The 13,727-nt window shown below is 42.2% G+C and overlaps 1 protein-coding gene across 7 annotated transcripts in view; it reads right to left on the reverse strand.

Annotated features, from left to right (window-relative positions):
- Positions 1–13,727, reverse strand: part of Dnah11 (dynein axonemal heavy chain 11) — a 324,850-nt gene that overhangs the window by 33,944 nt on the left and 277,179 nt on the right. For all 7 annotated transcript variants that reach the window (XM_042261290.2, XM_076551573.1, XM_076551572.1 and 4 more), the window contains 6 exons: positions 11,781–11,985; positions 9,231–9,395; positions 6,293–6,433; positions 4,092–4,262; positions 2,977–3,099; positions 444–637 (listed from right to left, as the gene is read on the reverse strand). In XM_042261290.2, the coding sequence (XP_042117224.1) occupies positions 444–637; positions 2,977–3,099; positions 4,092–4,262; positions 6,293–6,433; positions 9,231–9,395; positions 11,781–11,985 (999 nt within the window). The remainder of the gene's footprint in view (positions 1–443; positions 638–2,976; positions 3,100–4,091; positions 4,263–6,292; positions 6,434–9,230; positions 9,396–11,780; positions 11,986–13,727) is intronic.

Raw genomic sequence — 13,727 nt, forward strand, 5'->3', positions numbered from 1 at the left:
GCAGAGAAAAAGGCCACCGAAACTGCCCTGTGGATTGTGGTTTCTGCTTTTAAAGTGTACTGACTGTAAAGTTTCAGGGCCATGGGTAGCTCCATGAAGAGAATTTGCTTTTTGTTTGACATGCAAAACCTTTAGAGCTAACAGGCGGCTAGTAAATAAAAATGATGGAAACGGACAATGCATGCTCCAGGTCTCATCACTCCGCTGATACCCAGACCTTCCATGAACATCACTACCATGTCCTTGTCCCTCCAACTCACTTCAGAATCGAGCTCGTTGGAAGGGTGTGCCAAGTCTGCACACAGACTAGGTCACTGTTCAGTGTTTAGCAACGTTTAACAGTAACACTGATTATAGAATTGAAATCTTAGCAGAATTCCTCCTCATTCTTAGGATGAAGTTCCTTCCATTTAATCCGTGTTGCTGAGAAGGCCATTGCTCACCTCAGGGCATATGCCATCCTGTCAGGTCTCACTGCTCTCAAAATAATTAGCTTCTGTATTAAACTTTTCTTCTTCCATTCTTGTGGTAACTTTTCTTTTTCTGGGCACTCCGATTCTACCCATTTCCTCCACTGCTTGGCAGATCCTTCCACATCTCGGTCTAGGCCTCGGAATTCTTCCATGAGGGCAACTGCCTGCAATGCAACGTGGGAACATGTGGGAACGCCAGGAACACGGTTCACAGCTCCAGCAGACTTGTGGGCAGCCCTCATCTTACTCTGAAGGTTTTCTGCATGCTTCCCTGTCCTACTTAGAGCGGAGGCTCAGTGACAACCTCCAGGTCTCTGGCCTTTGGTGGATGAGAAGCCTCAGCAGGAGATGGACCGCTGTGTGAGTGTCCATGATGAGGACAGATGCAGCACAGCTTCGTTCCCAGCTCTTCCCTAACTGGGCTTGTGTGTCTGTAACTCTGTTCCTTTGCTAGACGCTCTTGCTGGTTGGCCCCTTCCATTGCCTCCCTTCTCCGCAATTCTAGCAAGCGCTTTTTTTCCTTTCCTATTCCTGGTTGACCGACTCTCGTACTGTCTTCGTAACCCACTATTTTGTGCTGTTTTGTGTTGAGACCCTGAGTTATAACACGTTATGAATCCATAATTATTTTTTTAAGATTTATTCTTACTATTTTAATTATGTCTGTGGGGGTTATGTGCACATGAATGCAAGCGCACACAAAGCTTGGAGATGTGAGATTCCCCTGGAGCTGCGGTTACAGGCAGTTGTAAGCCTCCTGATATGGGTGTTGGAAATTGAACTCAGGTCCTCAGGAAGAGCAGTATGTGCTCTTAACCACTGATCCATCTCTCTAGCCCACAAATCCATAATTCTAAAGTGATAATTGAATTGAAAATACAAATTTCTAAAATTACTGTCTAGGGGCTGGATAGATGGCTCAGTGGTTAAGAGTATACTGCTTGAGCAGAATACCTGAGCTCAGTTCCCAGAATCCACATTGGCCCCTTACAAACACCTGGAAACTGAGGTCCAGGGGATCCAATATCTGCGTTCCTGCATTAATGCCCATGCATAGACACACATATGCACACCAATTTTTAAAAGTCTAAAGGATCTAAATATACTATAAAAATAAAGTACAAGTTATTTTCATTGCATGGAGCATTTTCCTCTAACAGACCTAGTGTGTGTTGGTCATTATTCAGGCCCTTGGAGATGAGGACTCTCAGCAATAAGATCTTCTATCAGAAAAATAGAGTAAGTCCAGCCATGGCTTGGAAGGCAGAGGCAGGCAGATCTCTGTGAGTTTGAGGCCAGCTTGGTCTACAAAGGAAGTTCCAGGACAGCCAGGAATGTTAAACAGAGAAACCTTGTCCAAAAAAAAAAAAAAAAAAAAGTAGGATGACTGGGGTTGAAATATAAGTCATCAATTCAGCTGTGCTTAAACACTATTATTGGTGTACTTGCATATACATAAGTGTGTATGCATATATACGTGTGTATATACATACAAGCATGTATGCGTGCATATGCACATGTGGAAGCCAGAGGTGGATGTTGGGGGTCTTCCTCAGTTATTCTTTACATTATTACTATTACTATCATAATTATTTGGCGGGGGGTATGGTCGTATTCCTCTGTAAAGCCTTGGCTGTCATTCTGGAGACCAGGCTGGCCTTAAACTCAGAGATCTGTCTGCTTCTGCCTCCTGGGTGCTAGGATTAAAGGAGTGTGCCACCATCACCCTGCTAGCCAATCTTATTTTTTGAGGCAGGATCTCTCAATGAATCTGAAGCTTACCAATTCTGCTATATCTACAGGCCAGGAAGCTCCAGGGATCCTCCTGTCTCTGCCTCTCCAGTGCTGGGGTTATAGCTGCATGGCTACCACATCTGCATTATGTGAGTACACTTTACAAATTGAACTCTCACTCCAACCCTAGCTTAACCACGTTACAGTAAGAATAAACTACTATACTGTGCTATTTCAAGAACTGTTGGGAAAAGGTAGAAAACTATAATTTAAAAAAGAGGCAGAACAAAGGAACAATATTTAACTAAATTAGAGAATAATCTTTTATATTCTTTGATTTTTTTTAATCAAAGGTCATGACAGACTCTACATAATTACTGATAACTTTCCCATCCATAAATAGGCCAAAAGCTCCTTTATCTTTGGATAAGAAAATAGCCAATTGAATGATACAAAGTATATAGTGTGTTTCTAAAATGTAAGGGATATCTATATCATCTTTTCTTAATTCATTTATTTTATGTGCATTGGTGTGAAGGTGTCAGATTCCCAGAACTGGAGTTACAGACAGTTGTGAGCTGCCATGTGGGGGCTGGGATTTGAACCCCAGGCCCTCTGGAAGAGCAGCAGCCCTCTTAAGAGCTGAGCCATCTCTCCAAGCCCCTCTAGATCATCTTTTTTATGAATTGTTTTTCTATATTTAAGAAATCTATTGTTTGAAAGAAAAAAAAAAAGATTTAAGAGCCGAGAAAGCGAGTTCCTCATGTACCTTGACAGCGCTCCAGGACTGAGTGGTCAGAAAATCAACAGGACTTGAGTGAGTGTGCTCAACTGTAAACCGAAGCAGGAAGTCCAGCTCCAGGGGGTCGATCTCGTTCCTTCTCAACAAAATCTTGAGAGAGTACACATGTGCAAAAGATGAATTGGTTTCCATCAAAATCACAACACAGGGAGCTGCCACCATTAGACAGGCATGACTAATGAGAACCCTAGCAGGGTCTATTCTGTATTTGGAATAAAGACTCTTAGATTATGCATATGATCTCAAACCAGCAATGAATAGAAAATACTTGTGAGGGTTCATTTTTTCCAGTTCCAACCCTACAGCAATAAACAACATATATGAAATGTGCTTTCGTCCTGACCCTCTGGACTAGCTCCTAATAGCATGCTTCTTTCATCAGAGCCTGGAGTCATTTTCCTTCCTTATCATTGACCCCTTCATTTAAGCAAAGTCTTCTGTAGAAGTTTATGTGAAAAAGGAAGAAATGACAAGCAGGACTCACTGAAAATTGGAGCATGAGCCTTGGATGGAGCTTTTTTTACTTATTCCTTGAAGCAAAAAAATTTTAAATTGTATTTTAATTGATGTATTATAGATATGTGTGGAATGTGATGTTTTGATACATGGTTACATCATGGGATGGTTAAATTAAGCTAATTAATTTGTTGTGGCATGTATTAATCATTTTTAAAATTTACTTGTTTAGGAAAACATTAACTTTATACAATGGGACACTATGTAGCTTAGAGTACAACTTCTGTCGTTAGCAACAACATAGATGAGCCCATGTGAGGTCTTTAAAAGGATTGTGAGAAACTCAGATTTGGACTCATAACCCTGACCTCAAAGAAAATTTTTGGTAGGAGCTAGAAAGTTCGTGTATACAACCTGAGACTATGAAAGAGCATATCACTGATGTTTCTTAGGGTAATGGTTGTCAGTTACCTAAACCAAAGCACCAAGGCAAAAGCCATTACATGTTAACGTTCATTGTCATCAAAAGTTTGTTTCTCTTTAGCAGGAAGAAAATGCTTAACAAACCGCAAACCAAGGTGTTGACCCGGGGTTCCTGGGAAGCTTCAACGGACTGATGTCCTCACCTGAAAAGTCATCTGGGACAGAAATGTGAGCTTGTCCTTCTCAAACAGTGCTTGACTGGCATAGAGGAAGGTGGCGTGGGTGATGCTCTCTATGAGGATGCAGATGCGATCCTGAGTATCCTCCACCTTGTCAGCCTGCTCAATGGCTCTGTGGAACAGTGTGTTGAAAGCCTGGAAGGGTTAATGCAACTATCAGAGGGTAAACTGATGCTTGCATGTCTGGCTAGCCTCAGATACACAGGGCACAGTTTATTCTTTATCTATGGCGAGAGAGAACAAAGTTGGACTTCTGTGAAGCTATTATGAGTTGCTAAAGTAGTCTGAATTTGTACCATACAGAAAGTGCTCTTTCAACGTTTGCTGTCATGATCAGCCTCTGTATGTGTGTGTGCGTGCACCTGTGTGTATGTGTGTGTGTGTGTGTGTGTGTGTGCATGCCCATTCAACAGGACAGAATTTTCTGTTATTTACCCTGGCTGGCCTGAAACTTACTTTGTAAACAAAGGTGGCTTTGAACTCACGTCAATCCTATGACCCTTGCCTCTCAAGTGCTGTGATTATAGATGTCTGTCACTATGCCTGGTTCAGGACTGTTATTAAAATGAGTCTACAAAATCTATTTGCATTTCATTCTTAGCCACTGAACCAAACCATCCTCTCTCCTTCCATACATAATCTTCAATTTTATTACTTTCAAATTATGGTTAAAATGCCTGTAAAATATTACCACAGTAACAATTTCAAATGTATAGTAGTATTAAGGTATGCCACCAACTTCAAACCTTTTTCATCTTGCAAATGGATGGGCATTTGTTAACCTAGGCTTACTGGGTTAGTTTTCTCATTCTCCTCATACACTGTTGCTGTTGTAAAATCCAGGCACACTATGATTGTCAAGGCTTTTGCATGCCAGTCACACATTAGCAGGAGCATGCTAGTTACACTCAACTCACTGACACCCCATCGGGCCTAAGGTAGCAGATTCAAATCATACCCACTGTCTGTTCCCTTCTGAGTCTTTCACCATCCCACCAGCCATCTGCTGAGGCCTTCCCATGGCTTCCCATGGCTTCTCGCAGCAGAGAATGTCATCCAGGTTCCTCAACAGCCTGAGAAGCTCCAGAAGATGCAGTCCCAGGTGCCCTCCTCGTGGGGTCTGTCTCCTGGAACTCTCCCCTCACTGTCACCCTCTGGTCAGAGGTACTTCTTCACACCCTGGGATTCCCAGCCCTTTCGTGCCTCACACTGCCCTGTTTACCCAACACGTGTTAGACAGCCAGATTCTCCCCTTCCTTCAAGCACTGGCTCAAATGCCCCTTCCTCTGGATGGCTTTGCCTGTACCCCTAGAAAAGTAACTTTCTCCTGTTTATTACTACATGTATTTTTTTATAAGCCTATGTGTTCATTGAGGACATCTGTATGTCCACCCGCAGAGGAGGTCAGAGGACTTCTTGTGGAGTTCTTTTTCCCCTTCTACTGTATAAAAATACAAACCAGAATTTTTTTGTAACACAAAATCCACTCAAATAAAGCTACCCAATGATTGCACATGGCTGTGTGGCGGCTTTTCTTACTTAGGCAACTCTATGATGGCGGATGTGGTTATTATCTTATGGTGTCTGAACAAAGTGTATTTCAGTAGCTTCTCCTTCCCTCCTCTTCCTCACACTCTGCTCCCTGGTAACCTCCCCACCAGGTTATTTTCTTTTTTAATGTCCCATGTGCCTGCCCTTTGCCTGACTCTAATGTTTTTACTAAAACAGAACAAAACAAACAAAAAACAACCTCTGCACTCAAGGAAAAGCCTCTTGCATGACAATTGATCTGAGTATTTGTTTCAAAACTGACAGCAAGAATAAAAGGACCCTTCCCAAAGATAGAATGTCAGGGCACACAGAACCTGGCCTTTGGAGTCAAAACAGGCACAAGCTCAAATTCTGGCTCTTATAATCACAAAATTTGAATTTTGGGGCGATTTGTTTGAAATCTAAAAATGTTACCTTTTTTGATGAGGAAAACACTTTTCTTGGGCTGTCTTATGGTATCTGATGTGTGTAATAGTGGCTTACAGTAGCAACATGGCCTGCCCCACTCTTTCTTCCTATCTACCAGGAATGCTCAGCAATAAATCCCTAATGTCCAGAAAAAGGAGGACAGGCCTTCTCAGGCTGTGGCTTTTCCTTCGCCTGTTCAGCATTACCTTTAAAGAGAACTGATAGATGGGGTTGATCTTCCTGAGGTCGTTAATAACAAAGTACAGAAGAGAGGCTCTCGCTGCCACTGGCCTGTAGCACTCTCGGGTCTCGTTGATTTTTCTTTCATTTTCTCTGGCTTGTATCACCTGCAGTGGGATCAATGACAGCAGTCACTTCTCTTCATGTTTTCTAAACAAATTCCAGCGGAGGAAGGACTCTTAGGAGTATCTGAGATGAGCAACTATAACGAGTCGACCCTGATGTTGTGATCCTGTTTGTAATCCCAGGACTTGGGAAGCCGAGCCAGGAGCATTGCTCTAAGTTTGAGTCTGGTCTGCAATGCCACAGTGTTCAAGAACAGCCTGCGGTGGAGTGAGACCCCTACTCAGAAGAACAAAGCAAGCAAAGGAAGGATTACCAGCAAAACTCACAACATGCCTGACATCTAAGGACTTGAGGTTTGATGAGATGACCAAATCCAGGCCAGAGAGATGACTGCGGGTAAAAGTGCTCGCCAGCCGCACGAGTCCAGGGGCCTCTGTTAGAGCTGGGATTTCATGTGGGGGCAGAAAACCAACTTTGGAGAGTTGTCTTCTGACCTCCATACACTGTGTTACATGGGAGCCCAATTCATGTGTGTATATCACACACACACACCCACCCACACACACACACACACACACACACACACCCAAAAAATAAGAATTACTTTAAAAGAAATTCTTAAATCCCTATTTTTAGATAACTTTCCTTCGTGAACTGCGTTCCGGCGAGAGGGGACATGGCTCTAGCGACTCCTCGCAGTCAGATTTCCATCACTTCATGGTTTCATGTCTGCAGTATCCGCTGCTGAATAATGTCATCTTTCTGCCTCCCCTCTCTAGTTCAGGTCTTAATAACCCAGCTCTATCACCTCCCAGGGATGCCTCTTAAAAGCCTGCTGGGTCAACTCAATGCCAATGATTTTATTAGGTAAAAGGTCTACAAATGCAGCCAAGGTCAATAGCACACACAATAGCCACACTTCCTAAATATTCCTCTGTATGAGGGCTCAGTTGTTGAATTCCAACAGCGCCAGATAGCCATATACCCAACGTTATCATTTGTTCTTACTTGTTAACCTATGGGCACTTTTTCCGAGACATGAATACACACACACACACACACACACACACACACACACACACACACACACACACGTATCAACTAACTATATTCATTTTTATTGAAGGGTCAAAAAACACCCATTTCTAAAATCAAACAAGAGCCTATTTCCTTTTTCTCTAAGAATACATGCTGGCCCTGCAGCTTTAAGTGATAACAATGTTTTCCTCTAAACACTCCCATGGTCTTGACTCATAACATCTGCGAATGAAGGGAAATGAAATACATGGCAGAGAGGGAAGCGACTTCATGGTGATATACTAAGAAGACAGGAAGCAACATTTCAAGAGACAATTAGAAGTTAACCTCAAAGCTAAGACTTAATTTACTTAATTGCCCTAATCTTTACTATCTTAGGAGCCACCTAGAAACCACTCACTTAAAGGATGGAGTAATTTGGGATTCTATTTCTTTGCTTAATTTAAGGCACATACATTGGATGTATGGCAACACAGCTTTGGCTGGGTAATTAGTGGATGATGTCTTAATGAGGATACTCCACAAAGCAAATAACAGTCTAAATCTTTCCAAACTATTCAGTGTTAACATTTAGTGGCTACTTGTGAAAGTCCAAAGTGCACACAACACACAAGGCCCATTGTGATCCGAGCTGCTCCGCTACCAGGAAGCTGTTCAAGAGAAATGTTTTATTGGCTTTTGGAAAATGTCATTTTCCCAGGGTAAATGAAGCATTGAGACTCACAGGGGACCATTCCCTGCTGTTTCCTGCCACCACAGGCCCGTAACAGGAGTTTAGCTCCAAAGATTTCTCTAAAAAGGCAACACCCTGGGATTATTATTTGCGGAAGCTGAACTTTACATGTTCTCTAGTTTCTACCATATAAACCAGGAGGCTCCAACACTGGTCACACAGGAGAAATAGTTTGCATGATTGGATCTGCGTGGAACTTGAAGTGCAAACTGAAACATTTTTATTCTTAATCCGATATGGATAGTCTAAGTGTTGAGGGCTGCTTGTTAAATGGCCTAGGTTATACCACAAACCTGCCTTCTCAGAGTAATTACCAAACCTGATTAAATTGTATTAACTGAAATTTCCAGAGGCTGGTGGTGGCAGGAGTCAGACCCATGTTAAGATTCTACAAGGCCCAATGATGGAACTTCCTGATTAGGGAGAGTTAAAATGCTGCAGACCAGAACCAATTTATTTTTTGTTATTTTTAGTCTCTTGAGAGCCATACACCTTCTCTGACCTAATATCCTTGTGGCTATCAAAAACCTTTCAAATGATTTTTTTTAGAGATTTATTTATTTATTATGTATACAGTGTTCTGCCTGCGTGCCAGATCTCATTACAGATAGTTGTGAGTCACCATGTGGTTGCTGGGAATTGAACTCAGGACCTCTGGAAGAGAAACCAGTGCTCTTAACCACTGAGCCATCTCTCCAGCCCCTAAAATGATTCTTAGTAAGCTAGTAGCTTCTACCACCTCCCAAACCAGGAATGCCACTGGATACCATGAGGCCTATAGTAGAGTTATTCCTGTTTTGTTATAACCCATCCACATAATGCTTCTACCAAGATAATATAAGTGTCTTAATTTATAATTTTTTCTATGCTATTATAAAAACATCATGAATCTGTTACCACACTGGTTATATAGTATTTGGCATAACCTGAATCTGTGTTCCTAGGCCATAGTCACTCATAGTTGGCTCCAGAATAAACTATCTCTTACTGCCTTTGAGTCGAGAGCTGTGTTTTTGTGTTGACTACTGTGATCCATTTTATTCCAGCAGAGCAACTACTGCCCTTACCTTGTGCTCTATCTCTGCTGCGGTGGCCTTGGTGGTCTCCAGGCGCTCTACCAGGTCAGTGTCGTCCAGGAAGCTCCCCTCTGCAGCAGAGAGGCGCAGGAGAAGATCGTTCTCAAGCTGTGTCAGCTCTATCTTAAAGTCATTTTGGTGCTTGGTCAGTGCCAGCTAAGAGGAAATGTTAGGAGTGGTGGTTAAGTGCCTGTTTTGTTCAGGACAGTTCTCATAATCACAGAGTCACAGAAGTCAGTACAAGCATGATAAAAAACACAATGGTAAAACCAGACCTACCACAACTGTGGAAAATTCTTTAAAAAATTCAGAAGGTATGGTAACATTTGATTAGAATCTAAGGTTTAGCAGGTCAAGAACCTCTAGGAAGAGTCTGTGTAAAAAAACAACATAAATTTCTGGCTTATGTGCTGATGTTTAAACAGCCTGGAAGATCCATTGTGAGGAAGACCTTACAATTAGGTTATGCAACCATCTTTCACCAAGAACAGAGGTCCTGGGCCAATTGTCTCCAGAACAAAATGCAGGCAAGTACAGAGAATCACTATCAGAACGCTTAAGCTATGACTGGCCATCGCAGGAGACTCAAAAACCTCCTGTGCACCCAGGCACGGGCCGCCTTCCATGTTGCCACTTTCCCACTGGGAGGCAGGCCATGTTCTCACAGGAAAGACTAAAGAATCAGCCACTGTTGCCTTGGACAAAAGTAAACTTGAGGGAACTGTAATCATTTAGACAGGTCCTATGCCCAGATCCTAACTCCTTGTCAAAATCTCCAGGGGAACTTTACCAGAGCTAAATTAACCTAGGAAAAGTGTAATGAGAAAACAACCACTTTAAGACTTCCAGGCTCATATAGAAAGAGTTTGAAAAGGCAGAGGACATCCTTCAATGGTCAAAGACCAGTGACTTAGGCCTACTAATACCACCCTGAAATGTAATCACGACATTATTGAATGCATATCCTTCAGAACTGGATCAACTAGATCCAGCAAATGGATCACAGGTGAGAAAGCTACAAGATGCAGGTTTTATTCAAGAAAGGAGGTGTGTGTGTGTGTGTGTGTGTGTGTGTGTGTGTGTGTGTGTGTGTGTGTGTGTGTGTTTGTTTTGGGGGAAAATCTGAAATAAGAGGGAAAAAAAGGAATACTGGAGGAAACTGGAGCCTATGGCTCTGATACAAATAGTCCAATATCACCCCACAGACAAGATTGTCTACCCAGAGAAACAGAGGCACACTAACAGGCAAAAGGTTTGGTGTGAAAAGACTATGCAAATCTCAGAATAAGACTCAGGTATGGCTTTGTGTCAGCTGCCAGTCTACCAAAATACTTTCTGCCAGGGACACCAGTGACCATACTGGGCGGGGACACAGAAGCACTCCCAACCAGGGGACACCCATAGCCACAACACTCACCTAGGACCCAGAAAGGACAACATCAACCAAAGAACAGAACACACACCCAACAGAGGCAAGATCAGACATCAATGCCAAGAAACACCTCCAACATCATTATTCCAAATGCCTGGGTCCCAGCATAAAACCACAGCCAAACCCATATGCTTCCACCAGAATCCAGTAACTTCATTATAGTAGAGCCTGAGAAATTCAATATAGCTCAAACACAAGACAAAGACTTCAAAACAGGAATTATGAATATGTTTAGGAACCTTAACAGGGATTTGAATAATAGCCTTAATGAAGTCTGAAAACACAAACAGTTGAATGAAATAATGAAAACATTTAGGGCATGAATTTAACAAAGAAATAGAATCAATAAACAAAATCCAAACAGAAATGAAATTGGAAATGAAAAACTTAGGGTGACAAACAAAAACCTCAGAGATTGGTCAGGTAGTGCCTTATTCAGCCATCACCAGAGAGACTGCTTCTTGCAGTGGACAGAAACTAAGACAGACCCCCAAAACGTGTGCAGAGAGTGAGAGTCTTTGGAGCACTGTCTCAAATGGAATGTCTTCATCAAAGCGCTCAAGGAACTATGTGGAAGAGGAAGCAGAGAGATCGTAAGAGCTAGAGATGGTGGATGACTCCAGGAAACAGTGTCTTCCAGACACAACAGGACTGATGCCCATATGAACTCACAGAGAGTATGGCAGCACACACAAGACCTGAACAGGATCAAGCCAGTCAGGATCCTAGCACTGGGAGAGGGAAGCGGATATGGGACCCCACCTCTAACCACTGGCAAAGGGAAAACACCAGTTTTTTTCCAATAGAGTCTTTCTGGGCTGGTCCAGTGGGCTGAACCCTCTTCTGTCAGCGAGCAATCAAGGAAAAGGCACAGGGTTTGTGTGAGATGACAGCTGAAGCTAACTTTGACAGGCTGGGAGCAAGGCCGTCTCCACATGCGGCCCAGCTCTAATGACCTGGCATTTCTAAGGAGGAATTTCACATTAACTTTTCACATGTGTCTATACTTGCCTCAGTCACAGATCCCACTTCACATGCCAGCATCTGGCACTGTCATCTGTGCAGAGGGAGTGGTGAGTCAGTTCTGGGGATGACGCAGTAATGTTTACCTTCAGTTTCTCCAAATCTGGCCTTTCAACACTGACCACCTCTGCCAGCAGCTGGGCTTCAAGACCGTCTTCTGTGACTGTGAAATTGAGGAGGGTGGTCTGGGCCTGCAGTTCTGGCTTGTAGTGCGGGTTTGCCAGTTTTGTGTGTAGGATGAGACGAAAGTTCTTGTTAAATTCGCATTCTTTGTCCCCAATCTTGATGTACCTACAGGGGCCACAACACAGAACCTCAGGAGAACCCTGGCGACCATGAGAGTGGGAAGGTGCCATTCCATCCCTTGATTCTGGTAACACTCTGAGCCAGAAGGCTGGGTCTAGGGATTCCCAGGCAGTCCCAGCTTTCCTGAGAAAGGGATGGACAGGGGACACCACTGTCTGTCTCTTCATCTGTGAACCAGTGACAGTGATACCACTCGTCTTACAATGCTGCTCTGACAATCAGCAAATGGTGGCTTTCATCAACCTTCTGGGATTGAACTTATACCAGACATTGTTATTATTTTTCTTATAGAGTGTTATTATTTTCAAAGCATTTTCATGTGAACTCAGGAAAACACTGTTCTTGAAAGGATAGGATAAAACATGCACATGCACACACACACACACACACACACACACACACACACACACACAAATTCTGTGTCCATACTGAACTATATTACTATGCAATGAGAGGAATATTTTATTTGCCAAAATATTAAAATACAGACTTATGAATACTATATCATTAAATAATACATTAGTTACTTTATTTTAAAAGTAACATGCTATTAACATATTAAATATAGTAACAATATATTAATAGTTACTTATATTTCTAAAACTAAGCTATTGAAATATATATTTAGTTGATTGTTTTCTATAGCTTTTGCCTGACTTATGTTCTTTTTTATGCTAGGAACCAACAATGAGGATCAACCAGATTCAGAGTTCTTCAGTTCACGTGAGAGACAGACAGAGACAGTCAGGAATTAAATCCATGGATACAGCAACTTCTCAATGTTCTGCTTAGATGGCCTGAGCTGTGTGGAGTGAAAATTCACATAAGGAGTTTGGAGTGTAGCTACAGCAATGAACATCATCTCACCTTCATCGACTCTTCAATATTAATGAACATTCTGGATTCTTCTTGATTAAGTCTGTAAAACACTTATTTTTTGAGGTGCTTGGGATTGAACTCAGCTTCGTGCACCTAGACAGGCACTCTACCACTGACTCATGTCTCCAACCCTCTTTTTACTTTTTCCTTAGTAACAAGTTTCACTAAGTTGCCCAAGCTGGCCTTTGAACTTGTGATTTTCCTGCCTCAGCCTCCCAAGTAGCTGGGACTATAGACCTACATGATCAACACTGACTGATGAAACATTCTGATTACCAAAAACGTTATAACTATCAATGTCATGCCAAGCCTGTGTTGCTATTAATCTAAAGACAGCACGCTATATAACCCGTGAGAGAAAACAATTTACCACCCATCTCACTAACTTGCAGGTGAAAGGGTATTTTTACTCAGTTTATTAACTTTGGAAATTCAGCACATTCGAAAGAAACGAGTGTGCGACATTTAGCACCTGTTTCCAACAATTAAAAAAAAATGAGCAGAGGTACTCAAAATGCTGTCATGTGGCAGTATTTGTGCTGTTGGCCTTTTTATAATTGTGCCTTACAGAGTAACCATCATATGCAAATGGCATTGAAAGTGCCTCTCATCCACTCACGAGTTTGGAAGAAGTTTTGAGACAATTTGCTTTAATGTGTAAAGATGATAAAAAAAAATTGATAATTTCCTTATATCATTCAAGCTTTAATTATCTGGATATGAATGAAGAATCCCAAGGACTGGTTAGAGTAGTGAACCAATTCAAATGTTGTTTCCACTGAAAAGTGATCTTCCAATTACAGTAAAACACACGGCAAGTGTTAAACGTCGAAGCTGGAGACAGGGTT

This window comes from Peromyscus maniculatus, chromosome 14 (assembly GCF_049852395.1).
Source record: "Peromyscus maniculatus bairdii isolate BWxNUB_F1_BW_parent chromosome 14, HU_Pman_BW_mat_3.1, whole genome shotgun sequence".
NCBI classification, from domain to species: domain Eukaryota; kingdom Metazoa; phylum Chordata; class Mammalia; order Rodentia; family Cricetidae; genus Peromyscus; species Peromyscus maniculatus.